The sequence below is a fragment of the Hippocampus comes genome, unplaced genomic scaffold, assembly GCF_001891065.2.
Source record: "Hippocampus comes isolate QL1 unplaced genomic scaffold, H_comes_QL1_v1.1 scaffold409, whole genome shotgun sequence".
Taxonomy (NCBI): Eukaryota; Metazoa; Chordata; class Actinopteri; order Syngnathiformes; family Syngnathidae; genus Hippocampus; species Hippocampus comes.
Genome location: NW_017804828.1, coordinates 305821 through 322226, shown reverse-complemented (window position 1 = coordinate 322226; position 16406 = coordinate 305821). Strand labels below are relative to the sequence as shown.

General features: G+C 42.9%; 2 protein-coding genes across 4 annotated transcripts in view; both read left to right on the top strand.

Annotated features, from left to right (window-relative positions):
- Window positions 1–6051, top strand: part of atp9a (ATPase phospholipid transporting 9A) — a 29991-nt gene extending 23940 nt beyond the window's left edge. The window contains exons 23-28 of the mRNA XM_019866253.1: window positions 396–551; window positions 2342–2406; window positions 2518–2626; window positions 2714–2771; window positions 3381–3584; window positions 5048–6051. Of these exons, the coding sequence (XP_019721812.1) occupies window positions 396–551; window positions 2342–2406; window positions 2518–2626; window positions 2714–2771; window positions 3381–3584; window positions 5048–5184 (729 nt within the window). The 3' untranslated portion in view covers window positions 5185–6051. The remainder of the gene's footprint in view (window positions 1–395; window positions 552–2341; window positions 2407–2517; window positions 2627–2713; window positions 2772–3380; window positions 3585–5047) is intronic.
- A 5485-nt stretch (window positions 6052–11536) lies between these two features.
- Window positions 11537–16406, top strand: part of nfatc2a (nuclear factor of activated T cells 2a) — a 25658-nt gene continuing 20788 nt past the window's right edge. The window contains exons 1-3 of one of the 3 annotated variants that reach the window (XM_019866226.1): window positions 11537–12145; window positions 15190–16108; window positions 16183–16351. In XM_019866226.1, coding sequence (XP_019721785.1) covers window positions 12088–12145; window positions 15190–16108; window positions 16183–16351 — 1146 coding nt within the window. In that variant the 5' untranslated portion in view covers window positions 11537–12087. Of the gene's footprint in view, window positions 12146–13354; window positions 13687–15189; window positions 16109–16182; window positions 16352–16406 lie in introns of those variants that run through there. The other 2 variants (XM_019866209.1, XM_019866217.1) reach the window with 2 other exon arrangements.

The window sequence follows — 16406 nt, the reverse complement described above, 5'->3', positions numbered from 1 at the left end:
TGCGCGTTCACATATTGTGGAGTCGTGTGCACACGCATAAGTCTATTTTCATTGTCTGTGTGCATGAGGTATTTTACATGGGGGGAAAAAAGTAGCAGTCTACATACCAGAAACACTACAGTACTCCTATTATCTGATGGGGGGGGGGGGGTCCTGTAAAAATATATTTTAACGTTAAATGTTCTGAATTGCACAGGTGATTTTTGTACACATCATTTGGAGGTGCCATTGCTAAGCTTAGACTCTTAACTTCAACGAGTCAGATTTGTCTGTGTGCATGCACTGACTGTTTTACGAGCACAACAAAAAAATGTGTTTTTGCGTATGATCCACTTGGCGGCGCCTCAGGTGGACAGACTCCTCACTGTCCTGCCTGTGTTCCTCGTGTTCAACAGGAAGGCAAACAGGCCTCACTGGCCGCAGACTTCTCTGTGACTCAGTTCAAACATTTGGGTCGTCTCCTGATGGTTCACGGACGGAACAGCTACAAGCGGTCGGCAGCCCTCAGCCAGTTTGTCATCCACCGGAGCCTTTGCATCAGCACCATGCAGGTATCAACCCCCTCCGATAGTCCACACTCATCCCCTTCAAAGGACGCCTTTGAATGCATCAGTCCATTTTCGAGAGGATTTTTCCTCATTCGGGTCGCAGGTGAGCTGGAGGCAATTCCAGGTGACTTTGGATGAGAGACAAGGTTCATACTGGACTGGTCACCAAACAATCCCTGGCCACGTACATAAGAAGCTGATAAACCCATATAAACCATGTCATTTTTTTTTCTTGTTTGGCATTATGGAAACATGTTGTTAAATGTAAATACTTAAACAATGACACTGGTCTAGCACATCAGGTTTTTGAGATATTTTTATCTATTTTTATAAGTGACGTTTCAGAAAAAGATTTCACCTGTTGCTGAATGTAACCCGTAATTCGCAAATATGACTTAATATATAACTACTACATATTTTATTATTATTATTAAAACCTGACGTGCGAGAGAAACAAATGAACTGAACAATCTCAGAAGGATTTTTTTTTTTGGACCAGTATAATTATTTCAAATTACCGAAATCAATTCTTTTGTTACCATAGAGTAGACATTTGTCTTTTTGGATTCTTCTTCATGATCAATTACAGCAAAATCAAAATAATTGATCATTATGCCCCCTGTGCACTTCCCCCAAATTCATACAGTTATATAAATATACACATCTGGAGCCAGATGAGGAACCACTGCTCAAATGTGTTTAATCTGGAATGAGATAAAATGGTGCTTGTATACAAAAGACTAAGCATCCAATGTGAGGCAGGAAGGTGTGGTCATGAGTCAGAGCGCCCCCACACCACCGCTACCGTATCCCAGTCCAACCTTGGGGCCGCTACGGAGGGCGAGCCCATGACTCACCGCCTCAAGGGGGATTGGGGGGGGGGGCCCTCCTCCACATGTCTGGACAACCACAACCACAGCTGGAAGCAGCCCTGCGTGGCGCTTGACAGCTCAATGGTGCATCAGCTATGCCAACCCCGCACGCCGAAATTAGTTGCAGGGGCTTGCCAGTCATCGTGCCAAATTCCAGCCCAAGGATGTTCACGTGGAAGATTCTGCTTCTTGTTCAGTGTCTAGGTTTGTGTCCTTTCATAAACTGTCCTTGAATGCACACTAGAGTGTTTTGGTTTTTTTTTTTGGTTGTTAAATGATGAATCTCAAGTTTGAAGGTATTTTCTAAAGCCAATCAAATTGTATCCATACTGAAAGCGAAAAGGGAAAAACATGTCCTTGCGCATTCCTCAGCAACCTCCATCCATCCATCCATTTTCAATGCCCTCGCTAGGGTCGCAGGTGAGCTGGGGGCTATCCCAGCTGATTTTGGGCGAGAGGCAGGTTACTGTACACCATAGACAATCACAGTGCACATGTTGACTAACACACATTCACACCTATGGACAATTAAGAGTCTTCAATAACCCTCATCATGCCTCAATGTCAAAAATTTATAGTGACCTGGAGTTACTGAATGTCATGAATCACGTACAACAATATTGATGTCCTGCAGCATTTAGCTCGCAAATGGAATAAGATGCAAACTGAGCATGAATTCAGCCCCACGTGCCAGAATTAAGAAGATTTAGATCCACATTAAGAACTCTGCTATTTCCCCTAACTATGATTAAGGTCTTTTCAAGCATTTCTGTCATCCAATTTTTCCAAAATGTGAATCTTGCAATGAATGTTTTATGTGGCACACATTGAGTTACCTGATGGATGAGATGCGCTCCATCAATAAAAATGCCTGGCCTTGCTTTGCCTGAATTCAAACAACTTCTCTCTTCTGTTGCACAGGCCGTCTTCTCGTCTGTCTTCTACTTTGCTTCAGTGCCACTCTACCAAGGATTTCTCATTATTGGGTGAGAGCACGTAGCTGCCATGTTTCTCAATGCCAAAATGGCAACATGTCCCAGCGGGCTTGTCCTCCACATGCTTAACATGAAACGTCACGATCATTTCCCACGTTTCAGCTACTCCTCCATCTACACAATGTTCCCCGTCTTCTCCCTGGTGTTGGACAAAGATGTCAAGTCCGAGGTGGCCATGTTATATCCGGAGTTATACAAAGACTTGTTGAAGGTATGTAGCGAACGTTTACACAAAAGTGGTATTTTGAATAATGACAAAATCACTGTGTAAATATTCTTGTGTGATTTCTTCCTTCAGGGGAGACCTCTGTCCTTTAAGACTTTTCTAATATGGGTTTTAATCAGTATTTATCAAGGTAAGAACTCACTGAGATTGTCATTTTCTCAATTTCTCTACTAGTTTGACTTTTTTTTGTTTGTTTTTTTTTTTTTTGCTGCGAGTATGTTAAATAGTGAATGTTCTTGTCTTAACAAAGAGAAAAGCCACGGACCCTCTCAACTTAATTCAAGGAGCTTTCTTTGACTTTTGTTTTGTTTGGGTTTGGATTTATTTTTCCGCATAATAAATCGGAAATAGAATTAGTCGGTTCGTGCGGATATAATTTTGCCAAAAACTGAACAATTAATGTTCTAGTGTACATTTTAGCTTCATTCTTGGTTGTCTAATTGCAAAACCATCAGATAAGATAATTGAAAACAATACATTGTGTCGCTTACCTCAGCCTCTTTCTACATTTAATAATTTTGTTGTTAGCAGAGAAAGTCATATTTATAGTCAGTATTTGTATGACGAAAGCTTCTGGTCCACAAATGGTGTCAAGAACACGGCTGTAACCAAAGATTCCCTCTTGTGCGGCGCGAGGACCTAATACTGACGCCGCTGCGCAAACTAGTTCGCAGCGAGACGCAAAAGCACATCTTAGAGTGTCATTTGACTGTAACATTGAACTCGCTGGGCCTCGCAGGCAGCATCATCATGTACGGGGCACTGCTGCTCTTCGAGTCGGAGTTCGTCCACATCGTGGCCATCTCCTTCACGTCGCTCATCCTCACCGAGCTGCTCATGGTGGCGCTGACCATCCAGACGTGGCACTGGCTCATGATGGTTGCCGAACTCCTCAGCTTGGCCTGTTATGTGGCGTCGCTCGTCTTTCTGCATGACTTCATTGGTGAGATGCCCTCAGCGGGCTCCAAGTCTGTTTCGTGACTTTCAAATGGAACTTTCAACCTGCTATGACCTTACATGCTTTTTTTTCCATTTTGGAAAAGGCCAGATATGTCCCTTCCCTTAACCTCAAACAGCAATTGGTCAGTTGACTTAAATATATTTGACCTCTATTTTGATTTCAACTGCACCTCATCCGGGCAGCAAACGACTTACTGTGAATGACTTAAAATGGATCATTTAATTTTTGGTCAGTATTTTATTGATAAAGCCGCAAATTTAAAAGTGAAATGGTGGACTTCTGTTTTTTTAAACGTACATAAGCAAGAGGGAGTGCTGTCCTTACAATGTTACTAAGGAGTTTCAAACAAACGACCACAGCAGTCGGTTCCTGATGAGTTGACACGCTGAGTCGTGTTGGCCAGTAACACCCAAAATGTTACTAGCCTTTATTTTAGGGCTTCTGTGGGCAGTGGAGATCCATTTTGAGCCTGCGATCTCGACCGCTGCAAGTCATGGCTGGCATGTGGTCAAGGGTACCTTTTTTTGGGGACGCTTTTCTTCACTGAGGCACACAAGAATAGATTTTAAAGGTCAGCCTTCACGCGTCGTTTCAACTCGACATTGTGCTTACCAAAGAGGTTTGGTTTATCGTCATTGTTAGATGGAAGGAAGGTCGAGGCAAAAACACATGTAAGTCAGAGACAAAACCTTTTGAGGATGGCCGGTGCAGATCTGCTTCTAGCCATTATAAATCATGGAAATAGATATGTACGGTATTCCAGGGTGGAAAGCTTGACATATCATCAAATACCAGATTTGGCCTAAAGTGCATTTCTTTGTGTGCACGGTCCCTTTTAAGGTCGGTGTGGAGAAACTGTGAGGGAGAGAGCCAGCTACACGAGGCAAACCGTGTCTGTGCGTAACATGTTTGCATGTAAACAATCAAGAAAGCAGGGTGGTCACACATCCCGGACAACCTGGAAAATTACAGACTAATTTTTCAGTCATGGAAAACACAAAAAAATGAAGAAAAAAAATTTAATTTCCTGGAAAAGCTTCAGTTGTTCTGGAAAATTATTTTTCCTCCTTCTGCTTCTCTCTTCCTTGGGGAGAACGCAAACGGGTCTGTTTTCAGCTGCCTTTAATGGGCAGTGTTGAGCTGGAGCGCATTTCTGCTTTATCTCTGCTCCTCCCACGTGATGCTACCAGCCAATCAAATTACGTATTCTCTTTCAACAGTTCTACCCAGTTTTTCCATCTTAATCTGTTGCTAGATTTACCAACTTGTCAGACACAAGTAAGGATTTTTTATTTATTTATTTTTTCCGAAAGAAGCATCAAAGCTAGCAACTTTCAGTTCAGGGGTGTTGCTGCAGCACTGTATATCGAACGTGAGTTTTTTCCTCCTTCTCTGTGTCTTCTCTGTTGAGTGAGAGCTGTCGTGGGCGTTTTTGTCACTTTCAGATGTGTACTTCATCACCACGCCGTCGTTCCTGTGGAAGGTGACGTCCATCACGCTGGTCAGCTGTTTGCCCCTCTACATCCTCAAGTACCTGCGTCGGCGCTTCTCCCCGCCCAACTATTCCAAGCTCACCTCGTAGTGGGCGCTGCCTGATGGGTGTCGTCATCATTCACTCCAGTGCAGATCTACATCATGTGACATGGACACGTTTAACACAAACTTCACATCATAAGTTCGAAACAATTGCGGGTGCTTTGCCTGTATGTACGAAATATGACACATCTTGCTAATTTATTTCTCCACGTCTATTTAAAAAAAAAATGATGCCAATGAGTTTGATGGCCTTTCAAAAGCTTACATTCGCCATCGTTGGTAGCAGTAGCAGTTTTATTGTGGGACTCGAGACTCCGCAAACTGTGATTTCTAAAAGGAGTGCCAGAATTATACATTTCGCAACCATTTGGGTGACCATAAAAGTCACTTTTGTTTATGCGTCAGGCAGTGGAGGCGGTCAATGTCAGCGGGCCCGCTACGTCTCGGGATAAATTGGTCCCAGCGTCTTTCTATACCGACCCCGCATCCCCAGCAGCGATGGTTATTTTGGGCCCCTCGCTACTTTCATGTGGTTGTGACCTAAAGCCAGTTAAAAAAAAACAAAAGAAAAAACTTGCAGCCCTGTTACTGGCTTTAACAAGAAGGGATAACTATGACAAATTCATTGTTAATATTGTCAATATGTTTATTTAATTTCTCCCAGTGATGCAGTGAATCTTATTGTGTCTCTGCCCTACTGTGTTTTATGGAATTCATATTAAAAATATTGTTATTTATTATGTTGCCATTAAAGTGGTAAGCATGATGTGGGTGCCTGTAAATAACTTATTTTTGTTTGTATGTGTTCACCTTTTTTTTTTAATGCTATTTACCAGTAGTTGGCTTCTCCCTTTCAAGCAAAACAAAACTGTGTCGTTACTGTGCTGATGATTAATAAATTTCCTGCTTTGTTGTCCTGGGATGATTTTTGCCTCCAACACCAAGCACAAGCAGTAATTTCCCTCAAAGTTAAAGGTGAGTGTGGTATTTCAGTTTTAATATCCTGCCATTTATTTTTATTTTATTTTTTTTTTACTTTTGTATGACAGTTCCCAGACCTTCAACGGCCTCTGACATTGAAGGGTGAGTCGTTTTGTTTTAAATTCTAATGAACAGTGATTAAGTCATTTTACGTATATGACCATTAAGAGTGTCCAAATGTTCCTTAAAGGTTGCTTGTGCACTTTCTAAAAGTTGAATGATGGAAATGGTTTTACATTGTATACCAAAAAAATTGTGAACAGTGTCCCTGGACGGATTGTGATCAACCTGAGAGGTTTCCCTGTCGAGAGCAGAGGCCAGCAACATGCTCGCTGTGGGCACCAAATAGCCCCCAAGGACTAAATGAGGAGGTAGTGGCCCTCTTCTAAAAAGAATAGCTCACCAGTAATAGGACATGGTGATTATTATGGTGGTGGTTATTGTGAAAAATCAAAATCAGTGAATGAATATTCATCCATTATCTATGGGCTGTAGGCGGGGTACCAGCCAATCACAGGGCACAGACAGACAAACAACCACACCCACAGACAATTTAGAATGTTTCATTAACCTACCGTGCATGTTTCTTGAATGTAGAAGGAAACCGGAGTACCTGGAGAAAATCCACGCTGTCACGGGGAGAACATGGAAACTCCACACAGGAAGGCCGTAGCTCGGAATCTAACCCTGGACCTCTGCACTGTGAGGAGGACGTGCGAACCAGTCGACCACCGTGCTGCCTAATCAGATGTTATTAAAGGTAATTTGAACAAATCCGTTATTTCAGAAGTGTATCAAACTGGCAGCCCTTTGCTTTATTCAGTGCCCAAGAAGTATCTCTCACTTTCAAAAAGGTTGGTGCCCCCTGCTTTTGAGACGGACCTCTCAACCAGTTCAGTAAATCAATCAGAGCTTTTAATTTTAGCATTTTTTTTTTTTTTTTGCCTGAGCAAAATATGGACAACTGATTGCTTTCAGCTAGCAGTAACAATTTGGGGAAGGCCCTGTTCTTTTTCCAGTGCCTAAATGAAGGTCCAAAAAGGCGTGCTTGGATGTGTCCAGTGTAGAAGAACAAGCTCATCAAACTCATCTAGGGTGAACTCGAAGAGAGATTCCTAACTCACAAATGATCAGAAATTCCCACAAGACGCATTCCAAAATCGTGCAGACAGTCTTCCCCGGGGAGTGGAAATTTTCGAAAAACACGGGGGGGGGGGGGGGGGGGGGTGCACTTTGTCCAAGATGTGGACAAAGTGTGGACTTGCACGAGGTGCTTGTTACATAACGTCCAGGCAAATGAAGCAGGTTGATTCGTTTCATCTCCGGGGGCCTCGAGTCAAGACAAGAGTGAGTTTTCCACTCGGAAACAGCTTTGCATTCCCAATGGAAGAGAACAAGCTGACAGACCGCAAAATGTCCCGTGGTCATGACTTGAGTTTGTCCGGATGATAGTATGGAACTATATTGTAGTTGCACCGAATGCCCAAACTGTTTGCATTCAAATCACATGTAATCCCTGCTATGGTGGCCACTAGTGTCTCTTTTGGCAAGAAAGTTACGACTGCCATAAAATCAGAATCATGTTGACTAAAGCAGAAGGGAATATTTGGCTTCTCTTCTAGATATTTAATTGTATTTCATTTTAAGCCACCGTAGGAAATACCACGGCAGTATATTATTTATTTTACAAACCCAAACCATTCCCTCCGAAATGTTGATAAACCTTCCTTATACATTTACCACGAAAATCGTGTCTTAAATGGGAAAAACATCCCAGTAAAAAAAATAAAATAAAAAAATTTTAAATTGGGGGGAGGGCTCTGTGAATTTGCTAATTCGCAGGTGCCGAACAACAAATATGTTGACTGTCATTTTGAGTTGCAATTTGACCATTCATCACTAGATGGCAGACATGTCTCAGTTGCGCATACACCGTTTTTTTGTTTATTTTATTTTTTACTGCCCTACACTATAACATGAGTAGGCCTAATCATTTTTGTGCGGATTTTGAATGACATACCGGACAAACAACGGAGGCCTACCTCAATAATCTCAACATTTTTAGTCAGTCGTATTTGTGAAAAAAAAAAAGAATTCTTTTACGTAACAGGTTTTTGTTCAGCAATCTTGTGCTGTCCTTGGGTGGTATTTTTATTTTTTTTAATGCAAAAGAACTCTTTTTTGCACTGGAAAAAAAAATCAGTACATTAATGTGGCTATTTTGTTGTCTGCTTCAAACCCTTTGTTCTTGGGTTAGGATTGGATTAGGGGTATCTTTTGAGATCATTATTTGTGATATATCTGCAGTTTTAAACCGTTGATTAATGATTATAGCTCAGTTTTTGTGTGTGGGGTTTTTTGCTCCACGCGACAGGGCTCTCAGGTGTTTACCGTACAAGCAAACAAACGTAGCATTGTTGTTGTTATTGGAAGCAATTCGTGGATGATTTAGAGCGACATCTAAGGTGTTCATTGTTTATGATGATGCATTTGACGCAAGTGTAAACGATACATACTTGCAAACGTCGAACACGCCGTACAGTTTCTTTTCATACCCCACCCCCAAAAAAAAAAGTACAAGTGAACCAAAGACCTCTGCGTTTCTCTGTGTGTGATTCATTGTGAGTGTAAGCATTAATGAGGTTGTTCTACGTTGTTTTGACAACCAAATACCTTTTTTGCTTCCTTACCAAGATAACGTGTCAAAGTTATGAAATAGTCGCGGATGGAGGTGGAAACCTGGAGCTACCGTCTTAAAGGGGGGAAGTGGGGGGTAGCGGATTGGGTATTGTGCTCCAAAGGAGGAAAATCCACAAGCGAGCCTGCCACTTTTCCACTGGAAGCGCGGACACTTGCATTCTTTTCGCTGACATGTGAGGATCGATCAGAATCCAGTTACATAAGCAGGCGGGTTCCATCAGGATGTATGGAGTTTCCATGTTGATGGAACATCTGACCTCACACACATTGGAAAAAAAAGGGGGGAAAATGTTCTCAGAGGATCTCAAGTTGTGGCAGGAAGGAAATAAGATTCCTTCTCGTACCAGGACATGCCAGCGCTGCAAGCTTGGGATTGCTTTTTTTTTTCGTCATGTCACGACCAATGAACAAAGACTATCACCAGCATTGCTTGAAGCTCAATGTGACCATCTTAACGTAGGCTATGTTAAAATGATGACCAACAAAAATGAAACGTTTCCTCTCATTTTGAGAGGACAACATGGTCAAAACAATCCCTGTTGACGCATACGGTGTCTACAAAATGACTGAAAACAGTAATATACATGCCAGGCCTCTAGTTGGCGATGTCACTTTGTAATTAAGATATCCTTTACTGTCCCACACTGGGGAAATTTTTGATTTTGGAAAAATTGGAAAAAAGCACACCAACTGCTTATCCTTGCAAGTGTCTAACCGTATTTTGAACATCCTCCGTCAATGTTTACACTCCTCTCCAAAAGTATTGTAACAGTGAGCCCATTTCTTTTGTTTTTGCTTTGGACTGAAAACATTTGAAGGGGTCACGAAAGACTGACTATACAAAAAGACACCAACATTGCATCTTCTATTTCCAGGTACTGACATTTGGATCTGATAGGCAACACCTTTTATTTGAACCCACTTATTTATCACATAAACAAAAGCATTCGAATGTCTGACAGATTAGTCTTATTATATTGATTCTTCAAAGATACCTTTATGCTTCTTTGAGGTGTAACTGAGATGAAAACCTGAAACGTGTCTATGGGTGGACTAAGAGAAAATAGAAAATCGATACAATGACAGCGGTGTGGTCCGCTGTTGTTGATAACTTTGCGATAATGAAATATGAACTAAATCGTCTCTCATCTTTTTCAAATGTACAATAAGCCCACGTACTCTACTAAAGACATAAGTGAAACCTGTAGATTGACTGTCTCGGGGTTCCTTTGCCAAAGTTCTCCTGGCAAAATGACATATTTTTAAATATTAAAGAAAAAAAAGCTAATTTTTCTGTGTCAGGAATTACAAATAGCTGTGGTGGTCACCGGTGTGTACTATCAGGAGGTCAGGCTTTTAACTGGGACTAATACATACATAAGGCCCATGTGTCGTGCATGGCATATAAGATGTGGACCAAATGGAGGCAAAGCTTGCTTTTTCCACTTATGTTTCCTCCAGAATAATTCCATAAGACATGCTTTCCATATTCTATTCTCACTGATTGGTTTTAAGATCTGAGTTCCACATGTTGCACTAGCAAAGAGGGCAATGTCGTAACCCAGACAAGTCGACCTCAGTTTGAATGAGGTGTACAGTGATGGAAAGTGCCACTAGAGTTTGGAAAAATTGGGTTTTTTGAGACAGAGTTTAAGAAAGTTAAAAAAAAAAAAAAAAAAAAAGCGGAAATGCAAACTTGGTCGTCTGGACATCAGCAGTTTTCCTCTCTTAAGCATGTGCCATATTCATTTAGTCATTCATAGTGTGAGTTGTATAACCTTGGACTATTAAATGTGGTGGGCAAGTTCATTCGGAAGAAGTCAGTTAATTTTTGAAGGGCAAGCGTGTTTCATACGAATATTATTGTAAGGAATTTATGTGCACAAGATTTAATTATAGAAAATTATAAAGTGAATTAATTAGTTTTAATTGACATTAAAAGCCTATTCAGATAAAAATGTTGAAAGTGTTTGGTATAATGCAAAAACAGCACTTCATTTCCCAGAATACCTTGCTTTATCTAAGTCTTTAAAATAGATGTCCAAATATGTTTGGACAATGTGTTTAGTATGACCTGGATTAGATGGGCTCTTACTCTGGCAAACTTGGAGCTAACTCTGCCAAAGCAAATCTGACAAACTAGCACATAGTAGAAGAATAGACCTGACTAGGACTAGATAGGCTCGAACTCTCCTATCAGAGAGCTGACAGCCAGACCTATTTAGTTCTAGCACAGAAGAAAGTCGATTTTCAAACTAGAAAGTACAGCAACTCTCTTCCTGAATTGGGTTTATTTCAGACTAAACAGGCCTGGCTGTCACATTTGGACAAACTAATGAGCAAGCTAAGAACTAACTCTCTGAATAGGGTTGATTTTGGACTAAATGGGTCTGATTATCACTTATTAAATGCGCAAAGTAGAAACTTAACTCTTCCTGAATACATCTCTGTGAGACTAGTGAGTACTGACTAGACCTGACTACCAATGCTTGAATAGGACTACTGAAGACTAACTGTGATTAACATAAATTGAAATGCAATCATAACACAGTACATTTGGACTGGGCTGGTGAGTTCAAGGAGTCCATATGCCTTTTATGCAAATTTATGATCAACTGTCGCGTAGGTTTCTTTTTAAAGGAAGTGGATAAAATAACTGTCGGCCGCATAACATCCCAAAACTAGACCGTTCCATAACGAGTATCATGTAATCAAAAAGCAGAACCGGAACATCCCTCTTTTGTCGCTCACTGGTCGTACTCCCGCAGAGAGTTCTGGGGTCCCACAATGAGGTTCTTGTGCGCTACTGTCTGAGAGAAAGCCACAGAAATGCTTTGGCTCAGGAATGGGAGACGTCATGGATTCCTGAGTGTGGGTCTTTGCAGGAAAAGCCCTGAGTCTCCCAACATGGAGCGGCTCCAGGTTTCCATGGCGAGGGCGCCCAAACAGGAGGAAACACTGAGGGAATCCCGTTATTTTACAGCATTGCACCATTATAAACACTCAGAGCAGGGCAGGGAAGCCGCTCTCGTTACTCCAAAGAACCACTGGCCAGCCGAACCTCCACCGCTGCTCCTTTTCACTCAACTCGGATGAGACTTTTTACAACTTGGACTTTTGTTTGCCTTTTTGCCATCCCCCTCAGCATTTTTTTAACTGAGAAACTGAAACTTTGCCATGCTTGTTAGACCTGAGTGACTTTGATTTGACTTTTTTCCCCCCTCCAACATTTTTTTATTTCTTGGGTTTTTTTTTCTTTTGTCTCCTAATGTTTAGAGGGACTTGGAGAGTGACCCAGTACCACACCATGAGGTCCATGGATCAAGGTACTGCTCAAGTGTTGTGATTCTATGGTAATCAAAAAATTTTCATTATTTATTACATGTTCCTGAATTAATGCAAGTTGATGAGTGACATCATTCGCCTAGTCTTTTCTACGCGTTACCACGTTTTGGGCTAGAGTCAATGCTTGAGGGACGTTGTCATGTTGTCGTGGTCAGAATTCAAATTTCATGTGTTCTTTGTGAATGTTCACGGTATGTGTGACTATTTTATCAAAGCTTTCTCTTGTATCACTTTTTTGTGACTGTCAACCAAAACACACAAGATTATTTTTGAGTCTATTTCCCCATTGGATAAACAGCATGTTGAATGTAGTTTGAAGGAAATCTCCTCCGGTCCATTGGGAAAGGCACCAGTGGGTCTGTTTGACTAGGATGGGGCGTTTATCCCAAATGCTGTGTTATTTTAAATTGAAGCAATTACAGTTGCTGTACATTGTTGCAAAGTTTGGTCAATGCAGCATGTCAGACACCAGGGTGCAGCAGCACAATGCAAAGCCTGTTTCCAATATCAAAAAGCAGCCAATGTTGTCATGTTGTTCAATGATTATAAATGACTTTTTTTAAATTCAACACCCCGACCAATCCTGGTATGCTTAAATAAGCATTACTTGATTTATTTGTGCATGCAATGCAATTTATTAACCATAGATTTTATATGCTGTACTTCAAACAAGATTTCGGCCAGAATCCTTAATTTATTTTTTTAATCGCTTATTATTGATAATTACTCTTTTTATTATTACATACAACAAATGACATAAAAAGGCCGTCACTCTCATTGTTCAATGGTGACTGTAATTATTGTTAAATGTAATGGATGTACAATATTAACTGAACACGGCTACTGTGTATTATTTAAATATACATATTCGTATTATATCTAACTAATTAAAATCCTAACTAGACTACTTTAATTTGCTTTATTTAGCTGCCATGCTTTTTCTTTCTTGAGACAATGAAAACTAACCATCAATCAATAATTGTGTGGCGTATTATGTTCTATTCGCACATGATTAAAAAGAACCTAAAGCAAATGTTGTTCTTGTTGTGGCTATTTAAAAAAACTACCCTATAGCTCATGCTAAAATATGTTACGTCCACACCACTGTATGGCGTACGTTAAACAAACCTTGGCGGAGGTTCCAAACTACTCGAGGGGCGGGGGAGGGCGTGGGTTCTGCAGTTGATGTGACAATAGTTCCGCCGTCACACGCAAACCGGCGAGACAGGAAACATGCGCACTCCTGCTCCTTAGCGAGAGTGTCATTTTGTTTGATTTTTTTTTTTATTATTATTATTATTTAATTTGGGGAGTCCTGAGTGCGCTGGACTTGTTCGCGCCTTCCCCCGCCCTTTTCGTCCCGAACGCGGAGTAGACGTTAGACAGATGAGCTCCTTGTACGACCAGAACCGCTTGGAGGAGGAGCTGAGCCGGGTCAACTGCCCCGACGAGGATCTGGACTTTGAGTACTTGTTTGAATATGAAGCATCTTACGGCAGCGAGGCTGAGGGAGGACGTCAAGGTTGGTGAACAGATTTTGGCGCCACTACAACGCCCCCCCCCTCCCCATCACTCCCTTCCCCTGACGTTAATGGTGGGGGTTGGGGGCGTGATCCATACCTAATACAGTACCAGTACAGTAGTTGTTTTTTCTTGAGAGTTTAGAAGTGGTTGTTAGAACTTAAAGAGCACTCAGATCCCAAAACATGTCAAGCATGCATTTCCTTGACGAATAAATGAAACCATAGAACAGTGGGACGCACACTTTTTACAAATCCTGCTTAATAAAAAAATAAAAATACTTTGCTCTTGAAGTACTGTACCACCATAAATTTGAAAACATTGCCCTTAAAAAGAAAGTCAGATTTGTTTCCAGTGTGTGTTTGACTCTGACAAGGCTGCCCTTTTCCACAGATTCTATCATAACCTTTATGGACAGAATTTCGAGGTGCAACTGAGACGTCGAGGAGGTCTGGTTTGGTGGCCTTAGTATTGCATCTTTGCTTTTTCCGGATGATTTGGTACTGTTGGCGTTATCAAGCAGTGATCTCCAACTCTCACTGGAGTGGTTCGCATCTGAGTGCGAAGCGATTGGAATGAAAATCGGCATGTCTCAATCTGAGCCCATGGTCCTCAGTTGGAAAAGGGTGTCGTGCCCTCTCCATGTCTGGGATGAGATCCTGCCCCATGTGGAGTAGTTCAAGTGTCTTGGTGTCTTAGAGTCTTGTTCACGAGTGCGGGGAGGATGTTCCGGGAGATCGACAGGCAGATCGGTGCAGCATCTGCAGTGATGCGCACTCTGTATCGGCCTGTCGTGTTTAAGAGGGAGTTCAGCTGGAAGGCGAAGCTCTTGATTTATTTTTCAATCTGTGTATCATGTATCATCACTGATGGTCACGTGCTGTGGGTAGTGACCAAAAGAACAAGCGGCAGAAATGATTTGCCTTTGCAGGGTGTCCACGCTCTCCCTGAGAGATAAGGCAAGAAATATTCTTCAAGCATTCATGATGAACATAGAGGGATGCGTACAAACAATAGAGTGGTCGCCAGACAGACAGTGGATTGATCGTCAGTCAATCACAGGGTACATTCAGTATACGCAGGCAATAGGTTGGTCAATGATCAGGCAGAGAATGGACTGGTCATCAATCACGGTATGCATCTAGACCAGGGGTGGACAATTCCGGTCCTTGAGCGAGGGTATCATGGATGTTTTATTTGTCTTCCTGTTCCATCACATCCGATTCAAATGATCAGGATCATTTTCCAGCTTGAGGACCAGAGTTGCCCACCCCTGGTCTTGACAAACAATGGATTTGGCACTTTTCAATTACAGAGCACCAAGAGATCAGTTGCCAGTCTGCCACCTGGCACATACAATTGTAGGGCACGTACACTCTAGCCAGACAATAGATTGGTTGCCAGTTATGCAGAGAATGTAGATACTTTTGAATGCGTCATGACTGCTTGCGATTGTAAAACTGGAAATCCAAATTGTGATATATATTTTCCCCTTTCTGTGCAGATGACCCAAATCTTGCGTCTCACAAAGTCCTCAGTCCCGAGTCTGAGCAAGCCTTTCCCCTGGAGGAGGTCTCCCCGTATGCTGTCAAGTCCTGTAGTCGCTCCTACATTGAACACCAGACAGAAGTTCTGCCAGGATATGACGCTCAGGAAGCACAGAACTACCTGGACAGTACCCGGCCCCCAGGCTTGGCCTTGAGCCCGCGCATTGAAATCACACCATCCCGGGAGCACTACAGCCACTCTCGCGACTCCCTGCAGAACCACCACCCCAGTGTCAACAGCCCCCGACCCACATTGACCGTACCAGGCCATGAGAACCTCTCCTACCGCGAGCCCCAGTGCCTGAGCCCCGCCAGCAGCAACTCGTCCACCAGCTGGCACTCGGAGAATTATTCCCCCTGGGCTTCCCCCTGCGTGTCCCCCAGTAGCGGCAACAATCCTGGAGACCTGTGCCCCCGATTACAGAACATCCACACTGGCTCCCCACGCACCTCCCCGGGAACATCACCGAACGCCGGCCTAACTGAGGAAGGCTACCTGGGAACGTGTTCACCCTCCCCGCGCCCTGGCTCCCGCTCCACCTCCCCGCAGGGTAAACGCACCTACGACATGTACAGGAATCCCGCTCTGATGCCCGGCATCCGCTCCCGAAGCCCTTCCCCCCTAGGCGGCCATGTGGATCAGAACATGGGGGCCCACTATCCACACAACGCCATGCCGGAAGCCATGAATGGTTTCAGTTTGCCCACTAAACTAGTCAAGACTTCCAACCAGGTTTACACTCTGTATCCGGAGCATCACGGCGAGGGGAACTACTTGGTGTCCTGTGACCAGGATATGAAAAGCAAACCTTCTCCAGAACCCTTCTTTGTCATCCCTCCGATCTGGTCTAAGCCGCTGGTCTCCAGCATTTGCAGGTTAATTTGGAAAGAATGCGTCACGCGGCGTGTGCAATTCCAATTATCTTATCTGTGTCCTTTGCGACCCATAGTATCCCGTTGGCGTCTCTCCCCCCTCTGGAATGGCCCGTGCCCAGCCGCACGGACCACTATGAGCTCCATATCGAGGTGCAGCCAAAGCCGCACCACAGAGCTCACTACGAGACGGAGGGAAGTAGAGGCGCCGTCAAGGCCCACACAGGAGGACACCCTGTGGTGCAGGTACCGCCACAAATGCCAGTTTACCTTTAACGCTGATTATTTGAATCTCAAAGAC